The following is an 11,745-nucleotide window of genomic DNA, read 5'->3' as shown; positions in this document are numbered from 1 at the left end:
GTTTGTTTGCTCTTGTGTGCCACTGGTGGAAGACATCGGGGTGGCGCCTCCCTCCTCTTCCTCCCCATCCCCTCTCTCCCTCCTTCCCTCTCACCGCTCCCTGGGGTGTGTCTATGGCAGTGCCTCTCCTCTCCACGCCGTGTGCGTATGTGTGTATGTGTGCCGTGCGCTGCTGTTGCTGCCGCCTCCTCCCTCTGCCTCCTATCTGCATCTGCTGCAGAGCTTAGCCAACACGCATCTCTGCTCTCTCGCTCTCTTGTTTTCCTACCTACCCATTTCTGCCCACCACAATTGTTCTTTTCTTTTCTTTCTTTCTTTTCTTTTCTTTTTTTGCCGATAAGGGAGTCAGCGCACACCTACACCGGTGGAGTCCGCGGGGAGAGATGGGGCAGTCACTAGTCGTCACTTTTGAGTGTTGAGGACGGCGGCGGGCGAACCGGAGGAGAGCGCCGGATGGGATGGGAGCCGTGAAACCCACATCACTCACCGCGGATTTAGCGAGCAACCCCTCTCCCCGCCTCCCTCCGCCCTCCCTCTCTCCCTCCCTCGCTGTCTCTCCCTAGTCTGCAGCCTCCAAGAACAGCCGCCGCATCATTTTTTTCAGAGCAGCAGCAGCCAAGCCTCCCTCCCTCCATCCTCTCTCTCTCTCTCTCTCCGTCTCCCTTTCTGCTGCTTGCACCACTGTGGGAATGCAGCGAAGGTAAACGAATCGTGGAGGCTTCTTCTCTTTTTTTCCACCCTTCCCACCGACACCGGATCTATCATCGAAGACAGACTGCTGTGGAGACACACGGCTGTCACTCCCGGAAAATCAGAGTGGTGTGGTCGGGGTAGGAATTGGACCCGGATCACTTGGATTTATCCCGCTGCCCCCCGGGCGCCACCAGCACCGCCCCATCTCGTTTTCAGATCACATCGGATCCCTTTCTCCCCCCCCCTGCCTCGATTCAGTTTCGGTGGCTTTCACAGTCTGTCTCCCCCACTGGATTACCGACAGCTGGAGCGACCAGAAGGGTGGCTGGGCATGGAGTGCTATCGGAGGCAAACTTGAAGTAACCGACAAAAGACACCTGGAAGAGGAAAAGGAGGCTCGCTGATGTACGCAGGAAAGGTCGAATTAACTCAAATGAAACCCAAGAGAATAAAGGAACAATAAGTGCTTCGCATTTTTAGGGAACTTATGCGGCCGATAATCAACCAATTGAGTGTGGAGACGGGTGCTGCCGTAGCCTGGGTTGTTGATCTACGCACGCACACGCGCATGGATTTACAGCTCCAGTCTGAGGCGGATCGATATCCTTCTCCGTTCTTTTTACGTCGGCTTTTTTTAACAAGGGAGTGAAGCATCCTGGGATTTATCATCGCTTCGTTAGTGCTGAACTACAGTGAGGCGGCCCGTCTTCTCGCTCCACCTGTCCGTAACCCGCGTGCTCGTGTGGAAGTGTGTATATTCTTGTGCGTATTTGCGCGTGTGTTTGGTTTGTTGTCCGCCAGAGGGAGTGTAGGTAATATCACTAGTGTATGCGTTTGAGTGCTTTGCCAGTTTTTAATTAGTAGTAGGTGAATGTGAGTGGGTTGTGTCTGCTCGTGCTCGTGGATTAGTTCATGTTTTATGTTTGTGCATGTAGATAATATATATATATATATATATATATATATAGGCTAGGTATTGTGTGGGTACATACTTAAGATGCCCAGCATTTCTTCTGCACCACATCCCCTTCCTCGTATATGCCCTTGTATCATTTGGCCACCTGTTTGACCACCGAAACACCCCCAACAAGACAAAAAGCTCCGGCAGGATGAGTGAGCGTTCCGGTGCGAGCAGCCTAGCGGCCATGACACTGGAGGAGCCAGGGGCTGAACAGGCATCTCCCAGAGCCCCGGGCCCTCTCCGCTGCGGCCCCTGCGCTGTGTGGCCTCGCCAGCAGACCTGGCTGTGTGCCGTGCCCCTGGTAATGGGCTTTGTGGGACTGGGACTCAGTCTCATGCTGCTGAAATGGATTGTTGTGGGATCTGTCCAAGACTATGTCCCCACTGATCTGGTGGATCCCAAAGGTAGCATTGGACAGGACCCCATATTTCTCTCCAAACCCAGTGCCATGCCCAAGGGCCCCGACATTTCCACAGCCACCACCACTTCAACTGCCTCCACCACGGCCATGGTGTCGACTACCACGCCGCTAGCTGCCGACGGTACAGCTCCGGCGCCAAGAACTCGATCGGGGCCACCGGCGAACCACTCGGCCAATGGCAGCACCGCCAACGGAGATGGCAGTCGCGCCCCACACCTTCACAACCGCGTCGGCACCCGCATTAGTGGGACTGTGGTTACCACCTCCACCACTCGTGCCACCCGACTCACCCCACCACTCAGTGGTAAGGAGGTCACCCCTCGCAGCACTGTTAGAAAAGGAAGCAGCCCCGGCAGTGGACGCAACGGAGCCGCCAACTCTAAGCCGGGGCAGACCTCTGCCACCGTCACCACGACAGCATCCACCACAACTACGGCTACCGCGAAGGCCACCGCCAAGGCGCAGCCGACCACCTCCCAGCAGGCGGTGCCAGTCAAGCCCACGTCACGCTGGAATCACGGGCGCCCAGGCAAGGGCCCGGCCACACGCCCACACCACCGCTTCCGAACACGTAAGTTCACTTTTGAGGTTTGTGGAGAGTTAGTGCGGTTGTGTGAGGTTATGTGTGGAACTGGAGATGAGTGTTTCACAAGAGCTCTTTTCTGGGCATTTACAGTAGTAATAGTGGTATGTCACTAACAGCCAGTTATTATATGCAACTGTGTGCCTGGATTTAAAAAAGAATAACGTTTTGTCTTATATGACTCATGGCCTGAGAATATGCTTTATTTCTTTTTATATCCAAATGGAAAGTGGATACTACCGCAGCTTAACATTAATCGCATTCATTAGCACAGACAGATATCCGGGGATATTCTCAGTACTTTCACCCCTCTCGTCTTTATCTTTCACTTGCGCATTAATCCGATAGGAATCTTGGGAGTTTTTTTTCACCCACTGGTTTAAGTACCATTAAAGGCAGGGCTCCATCTAGTAAAACATATTTTATTTGGTCTGCTTGAGCTGGGATGTTGAAGCTTTGTGATGTGTCATGTGACTGAGGACGGCATATTTGTGTTATGAAAACAAATAACAGGAGCTGGTGAGGTGTCGAAGCGGGATAAAGGTTAGCTTTCCCCTCCTGTCTAGAGGAATCAGATATAGCAAGGCCACACATCTCATTTAGATCAGAGGATACTGGGAGCAGATTGTCGCGGGTACTGCAGGGATATACTGAGAGAGAGAGAGGGAGACAGAAAGATAAGGCACAGAGGGGAAAGTAGATGGATGTAGGGATGAGAATGAGGTTGCAAAGGACAAGTGGATAGAGATGAGGTAGGTAATGGAGAAAAAGAGAAGAAGTACTTTGACAAACAACAAAGTCGAAGAGGATGGCAAAGGAATAAAATGCAGGAAGCATACCAAAGCAGGGGAATGATGAGTGGGAGCTGTGAGTTGAGAGAGATGGCAGATGGAGTGGGCTAAGTGAGGAAAAGGCTTGAGGGAGATATAGGGTAGCTGTGAATTTTGCGTATTTAGCATTGTTTAAAAAAAAAAAGAAGGCTTCCTGATTATTCATTCCACAAGGGGCATGTTTCTAACATCACAAGACATAGTTTTCAGACGTGGGTGGGGCAGGATGCGGGTGTAGTCATGAGTATTGCCTGTGTGTCACTGTAGAATTGTTATTCTCCAACTCAAACAAATTCTGTTGAAACATGAATCGTCAGCTTTGACTTAAAACTCACGTTTGGCTCGTGATCATCTGTATTTAGTTGCATGATTCACCTTAGCTTTGTACAGTTGCACCAATGCGAAGGCTCCGGGTCCAGTGGCCAACAAGTACTGTCTTCAAAATGTCATGGTAATAATATGAGCTAAGTGGATTTACCAATTCAAGGAATTATGAAATTGTCGGTTTCCTGTTTTGTTTTTCTCCCCCAGCAAAGTGCTCTAGAGGGCAACGGCAAAACTTTAATGTGAAAACTGAAACCTTCATTTCTCAACGTTTCTGGTGTTGATCATACGTTTGGACGGCAGTTCCGGTTGACTAAATGACATCCTCTCGTTCACCAGTTGGAAAGCTTCAATGGCATCCATATCACAGGCTAACCGTGATCAAACCAGATCATTTTGTTTCTCTTAACCTCAGGCCAAATATTTTCCGTATAGCTGGTTGGACATTGGATATTAAACTGTATGTATTCGGTTAGCAGTTGAACAGCTTTTGAGAAAAATGACTTCCAACTTTGTAGTTTTCCCATTTGAGCGAGAACATTGGCTGTGATCAGCTTGAATTCATAAAGCAACAATGGACTCCGATGGTGACTTAAGTATAGAAATTCCAATAGACAGTCCTCAGACTCCGCCCGCACCGTAATCCACTGCTCCAGAGTCAGTTACGTCACCCTACAAAGAGCTGCCAAACAGCTGAAAGCTGCCAAACCGGGCAGCCCCCTAGTGCGAGCATCAGGACGCATCTGTTTGTACTGTATACTATAAAAAGGGCACTGCCTTCAAAAGCTAAAGCATGCTTCGTAAAGCTGCACTCAGTTAATATTATCTTTCACATATACAAGTGATTCTCAGTGGAGGCTGATGTTGTTGATAAGTCTCAAGCCTACATGTTGACATCATGACTAGTGGGGCTGCCAATCCAGCCCACGTATTAAATCCATTATCCATGCATTTAGTAAATATCTATTAGGCAACAGGTGGTACTCTACAGGCACCAAAGCAAATGTCTGCTATCCTCATTGTTCCAAATCAATGGGGACAGACCTTCCCAGTGTTTTATTCAACTCTATTTCACTAACGTAAACCAGATCTTACAAATGCAGACCTTGCTTCTAATTCTTTGAACCTAGATTATAATAAACACCGAATGAAAGCTTTTAAACTCTCAGCCTCTTTCTTGTTTGCCAAAAAACATCACCATGGCAGCAAGCATTGTTAAAGTAATAATTGATTACGTCAGTGATAAAAACGTTGCTGCAAAAGTAGTCTATATTTGTAGAAATCGATCCTGTCTCCTACTAAAAGAAAAACACATTAATATTTTCAAAGCAATGGAAAGGTACCTCCACCGGAAAGTTATGGTAGTCTTACATAAATTCTTAAGAATCCATCAAATATGCTCATCATTCATATAGCATGTACATATTCAGATATTTTTGGTAAGATACAAAATTGTGACAGCAAATGCCTGTTTTGTAAGGAACATCAAATGGGAAGTAAGTCACCCAGTTTATCACATCTATGCTACATCTGACAGCATGTTTGTTTTTCATTCGACATTTCAGCTATATGATGTTTTATTGAAATCTCTCCTTGGAGTAAAATTGCTGCAGATATTCCTCACGTACAGTACATTCTCATGGCCCTAGAATTTTCTGATGAATGGTTTCGTTTCATTGATTGTAGGTTGATTGCAGACTTTAACTTGTTCCTCAGTCATTCAGTCGGCAACCTCTGGAAATAAGTCTGATTGTATAGAAGTCTGTGAGAAAAGTACCCTACTCCTCACCTGATTACCTCAGTATACATCGTACACATGAGTTTATGGTCTCAATCGCTAGTCCCAAGTCTTCTTCAATACAGCATGATGTTCATTTAGTAAATGATGGTCCTATTCAGAGTAAAATAGACGATAAAGCTGGGTATGCTTTAGGGCGTGGCTACCTTATGATTGACAGGTCACTAACACAGCTTTGTCTAGTCTGTGAGTTGTCTTACAGCTTTAACCCTTTCACAGTGTGTTTCCAGTTCATCAAAGTCATTTGTAACATTTTGGTTGCCTAAAAAGTCTTATTCAGCGTTCGGTTGTACTTAGCTCCGCCCTCACTTCCGGTTGCAAAAAGCCAAGTTGGGAACGGATAAAAACCAACATAGCGACGGTCGAAATTGTCGAACTCTAGGCCTTAAAACGACAGTCTACAAAATAATGGGTGACCAAGTTCACTTGTTACTTGCAGTCTATGTAATATTTAATATTTCATTTGAAGAAAGACATTTGATGACACAGAAGAAACATGAGTTTCAACATGTTAACGGAAGTCAAACTATTTACTGATTGAATTTAACAGTTGACTTTGTGGCTTTTAACCGTTTTTTTGGAAGTCTTATTTCTGAAATTGTGCAGGACAGCCCTCCTTGAGCAAAACCACAGCTGTGAATCCACCGATTAAATAGTCATATGTTCACTCTGATGCTTTCACTTCCAGTATTTGTGAACTCTTTGAATTTTAACAGGATCAAACAACGAAAAAACGGGAGGGAACATTACTAAAATGTAATGGCTAGTATTAAGAGACCACTGTCACTACTTATACGCCCAAGGCTACGCTTTGTGTTAAATGGCTTCTTGTTGCTATGGTATTCTCCCCCGTGCCTCGTATTGACAATGTTTGTATGGGCTAACATATCGAAGCATTCTCTTTACTGCATATTGCTTTAATTCACACAACCTCTGTACTGTTTATATTCATTCACAAAACCCTTGTGTACAGTATTTATGTGCCATATTAGATGCAAAACACTAACACGGTATTCTTGAGGGCAAAACGCTGCCTTTTATGGAGCAAACGTCAGAGAGTGCAGCTTCTTCTAAAGCTTGGATGTATCAAGTTTGTAGATTTGTGCAATGTATTTAAAGTGTAAAAATACACAGAAAATGTCTCAGCTGATGATGAAATGGTGCGTTTGTCTTTACCCACGGCCAAGTCATCTCATATTTTATGTTAAATTGTGTGCTAATGCAGTTATACTGTATGGTCTCTGGTTTCACATTATCTGGACTGCGCATAGGAGGGAGTAAAATGTTTTTTCCCCCCACTCTACTCTTGTTGCTATTGCTCCTGCTGTATGGTGAAGATCTTAATTAATCTCTGTGTTCTGGAAGAAAGACAAGCTCTGTCCGTTGGGGATAATGACATATTTTCCCTACTCCTCTTGTCTTTTTTTCCCTCCTCGTTCTCCCTCGCTCTCCCTCTTTCCCCATAGTTATTGTGTCCGCTCTGAGTGTCATTATATATCCCCATCTATTTTTGCTTTGCTTTTGTGCTTTCCATCTTCCTTCACACGTTAGCTCCTCAGCTCACATTCATGAGCATATGGGCACACGCAGAAATACTGGCACACTTTTAACACAAGGACGAGCCTGACGCATGTGTGTGTGTATGTGCCCAAACTCATGAATCTATCGTTTTCTTTTTCTGAGGCCATTATGTATCCGTCTCCACTCTCTACATACAAGCCCCATTGGCTCATGAGGAGGGAAATAACAGGTGAATGGAGCAGAGCACAATGAATGCCTGTTGGGGAAACCATGGACGCTGCCTTGGCTCAGGGCCCAATTCCACTCTCTTCTCACTTGTGAGGAATCTTCCTTAGGGAAGTGTGGTTTGTAATTCCATGCACATCTCGCTTGCCTGATTCCCGAGTTGTGAATCGCCAGCCACATTGAAATTTCTGTCAGGCAATTCAAAGGTCTGGTGTTGCTCTTCAATGGAATCCATGGCTGTTTCACCCAGTTGGGGAAACAAGCCAGTCAGTCAGCGCCTTTTATAGGTGAGAGTCATTTTGTCATCTGTGTGAGAGCAATCCACACAGCTATCAAGGCTTCTGTGAATCTGAAACAACAGCCATCAAACCAGAACAGCTGTGAATTGAAGGATTTGTTTTAAACAGATGAAAAAGTGTTGTTGCTGTCATCCTCATGGGTTTCATTTTCAGTTGGCTTCCCTGGTAAATACGAAAATGGACGGGGAGGATTCAGTCATTCATCTTGAAACCACTTGTGCAAAGGTTTTCAAATTTTTGTGTTAAGTGACTTCCATCAGCATGGTAAAAGCTAACTTCTGTTAGCCAACGCCGATGCAGATTCCGTCGCCCGAAATTGACATCAAGCAGATGGAGACGCTTCAGTCACGGGGATTGGTCAGTGCAAAAAAATAGACTTCCTCCCCAAACAGAAAGCAGCTTAACCAGAGGCCAATGTCAAACTGAATGCTGGAGCGGGGACGAAATGGCATTTCGGTCTGAATAACCGGCTCACCTCATACAACCATGGAGTCAAAAGCCAGTCAGAAATTGTGCCACGTTTTGTATTTCAGATAGGGAAACACCGGAGAGCGACACAAAAGTCCCTTTTCTCTCATGTCACGGAGAAAAAGAAGCGGATGTTTTCTCCTGACGCGCAAGCTCCTGTTTTTTTGTCGTTTGTTGTTATTTGTTTTTTTCCTGACTATACATTAAGCCTGCACAAAGTACTACTGTAGGACCGTTGAAGCGTGTAAGGGGGATTAAAAACAAAGATATAAATCCAGTTTGCCTGTCTTTCTCTCTCTCCTGGGAGGTCAGGCTCAGATTTGCCAGGCTGCCTCTGAGGCCCCTCTGTCTCTCCTGAGACACGCTCTGCTTGTTCGTTGAGGCCGGCCCAAGCAGAGCTGCTTCGGCATAGCCTGTGTGTGTGTGTGTGTGTGTGTGTGTGTGTGTGCAGCTGCACCGATTTACTAATATTTTCCTAGTCAGAAAAAGCAAGCTCTTGTGCCTCAGCTTTTTATCATTTCCGCCGCACAGTTATTGAAGACCATTTGAACTGTTTTTTTCTTGGTCTCAGCGTGTGACTTACGGAATGATTCTTACTCAGGCTTGTTGAAAGCCTCAGAAGAGGAGCTCAATGCCTGAATTTGATGTTAACAAATGGCAGAGTAATAGCAGGGGAGTTGGTGCTAGGAGCTGTTAGTCACAATAAATACGATTTTGCCCTTAGGAAATACTTGTCTGACACAACTATGGCCACTGTACGTCAAAATCTCATTTACGTGGCTTTAAAGTAGCTTACTTATTTAAAATGAATGGGGATTTCAGTAAAGTGCTTGCATAAATGCTGTGATACCAGAAATAGAAATTATTCATATTAGCATTGCTGGTGGAGGTATTAACAAAAAACATGCTACAGTACATGTGGTCCTTCTGACACTGTGAACCAACCTGCTCCCATTAGAGTTTTTATAGTGCAAGAAATTTAAATATACAATCTCAAAACAAAGAGCCTTGTTTTTTTTTCCTCCCAATTAATCAGACAGATCTCTTAAAGAAAAGAAAGAAACATCCTTACTGTATAGTGTTGGCATATATGAGATTCATCCGAGAGCCAAAGATGTGTGTGTATACATATGCAAATGCAAAATGATGAAAGTGTGAAGCATTATGCAGTGTTGGCTGTGAACATCTAGCTAGCAGAGACACTTGACACTGATGGGCACCAATTACAAAGCAGAATACATCAGTGTAGTCAGTGGGGTAAGCATTCAGACAAATTATCCCAGAGTGACAGCCCGGCAAATGCTCGAAACTTTGTGGGAATTGATCCCATGCCCTTTCCGTTGCAAGTGGCGCGCTCTACCCACTGAACCTCACTGAATCAATAAGAGGGAGGGAGGGAAGGGAGGGAGCCACGAGAAACGAGGGCTGAGAGAGTGAGCGAGATGGAGAGAGAGAGAGAGAGAGAGAGAGAGAGAGAGAGAGAGAGAGAGAGAGAGAGAGAGAGAGAGAGAGAGAGAGAGAGAGCAGAAGGACAGAAATAGGGCGTGTTGGATATAAAAGGAGAAAAAAAACAGAATTTGTTGGGGCGAAGACTGTCAAAAACCATGAGAGCATGCTCCAGAAGTAAGGCTCCTGCTGCAAGGTAAAGGCATATCACAGTTGAGTGAATGAGGCTTGGCCAGACATTTTACATATCTCAGACCACCATTCTACCCGTTCTATTATTATCTCTCTCATTTTTATGCAGATTGCCCTCAAGGTGTTATCCATATTTGAATTTTTCTTTCACTTCAAACCTGTCACCACAATGTCTCTGCGATGGGTCCTACACAGAACGGAATCAGTGAGTTATGTAAAGCAGTGGAGGTCATCAGTGTATTATGTCATCTTACACATTATATATACATTTTATGGCACCAAAGGGGTGTTTGTGAGTGTTTATGGAATATTGGTCGTATGTGTTTTTGACATAAAGATAATAAAGAAAGCGTCGCCACACTTACTTTCGGTAAAAGCAAATAACCATTGTTACTCAACTGCAACTATTTTCATAATCGTTATATTGTTTCAGTCCTTTTTCCAACTAAAAAGGAGAATCATTCTTTTCTGTTTTTATTTGTTATGTTATTTGTGAAATAACAGTAAGACTAAATTGAAAGCAATTTCATTACACGGGGCATTTTTTTATGCAAAACAATGAATCGAATAATTGAAAAAAATAATAGTCATACAATTGAGGATGAAAATAATCATTAGTTGCAGCCTTAAATTATTGCGAAACAATAGAACCAGTGCTGTTGTAGCCCTTGCTCTTTGTCCAGCATGTATCATACATTACATGCAACAACAATCCAAAGGCTACAATCTAAGATGTTACACCGTTGAGGTTATGCTAGACTGAAACAAAACGAGCACTGACAAGTAAACCTGAGCAATACGCGAATGGTTTGGACACACAAGGGTGAAAACCGCTACCAAAATGTGTCACGTTGGGCTCAGCGGTCCAGAAGAGGGTCTCCTGTGTAACATCTTAGATTGTAGCTTTTGGATTGTTGTTGCATGTAATCCTGCTTAACGCAAAGGACATCTGATCCTTGAGTTGAACCTCCTCGGCAACACTTCCTCTCAAGCCGTGCTCATATTCTGCCTCCTTCGGTTGAATTGGCAGACCCTCACCCACAACCATGGTCCTAACCCTAAACCAAACCTTTTGTAACTTGAAGCGTACGTGGCTTGTTAGGGGGGCCAAAAGGACCAAGGGCTCTCTGCGTTAAATTGGCTCTGTCAACTAAAGTCGCCAGCAAGACCGTAAAGATACGAAGAAGAAACACCAAAACATCTCACCACGCTAGAAGCAACCGTGCAATACCACACAGCTTATCTAAGCTCTTATGTTATATTCTCCTGTAGTTAAATTATTCATTATACAGCCACTTCTGTCTAATATTACAAATAATGTGTCCATAACATTCCATGTACTGTATGCAGGCATAGCAGTAAAATGTTGTGTTGCTGCTGTAATAGATATCTTGTTGTGTTTATCCGATGCTTTTGAGTGACATTTGACTCTCGGGCAGCAGTCGGGGGGACTCTTCGTGTAGCTGGCCTGCTGGAGTACTGACTGAGGCCATTTTAGGGCTTCTTAATGTCACTCTTGATTTATGGAGACAAAATGTCCACCTGGAGGGTGGCAGAGAGAAGAGGAGGGAGGGGAGGGGCTGAAATATTAATGTATGGGAAGAGAAACATGTGCGTTGCCGGAAGTGTGAATAATTGATGAAGCTTCCCTTTTATAAAGTGCTTGAGATGTCCCGTGCTCAGTGGTCTAATGGCACAAGCATTTTACTCGAAATCTAATTTTCTTGGCCAATTCCGATTTCTGATTTCTTTTAAAAGTCTGACCTGCCGATTTCCAATTTCCAGTTTCGACCGGTGGCTGACTGATTGGTGCATCTCTATATTTAGATATATATCATATCCGATAGTTGGTCTCCACGCGTCGTCATACGTGGCCTTTCATAGCGTTCGGTCCCCGGACACAAAATCAGTAAAAGCTTCGATGTACATTTGGCTTCTTTTTGCTCGTCTCTTTTCATAAATGCATCAAAAAGCCTCTCCTACA

The 11,745-nt window shown here is 44.8% G+C and overlaps 1 protein-coding gene across 1 annotated transcript in view; it reads left to right on the top strand.

Moving 5' to 3' along the window:
• Positions 1–1,802: 1,802 nt before the first annotated feature.
• Positions 1,803–11,745, top strand: part of nrg3b (neuregulin 3b) — a gene marked incomplete at both ends in the record, with an annotated part of 176,592 nt that continues 166,649 nt past the window's right edge. The window contains one exon of the mRNA XM_079182447.1: positions 1,803–2,646. Coding sequence (XP_079038573.1) covers positions 1,803–2,646 — 844 coding nt within the window. The remainder of the gene's footprint in view (positions 2,647–11,745) is intronic.

This window comes from Pholis gunnellus (assembly GCF_910591455.1).
Source record: "Pholis gunnellus genome assembly, chromosome: 21".
Taxonomy (NCBI): domain Eukaryota; kingdom Metazoa; phylum Chordata; class Actinopteri; order Perciformes; family Pholidae; genus Pholis; species Pholis gunnellus.
Note: the sequence above shows the minus strand (reverse complement) of the source record. Positions and strands in the feature narration are given on the sequence as shown.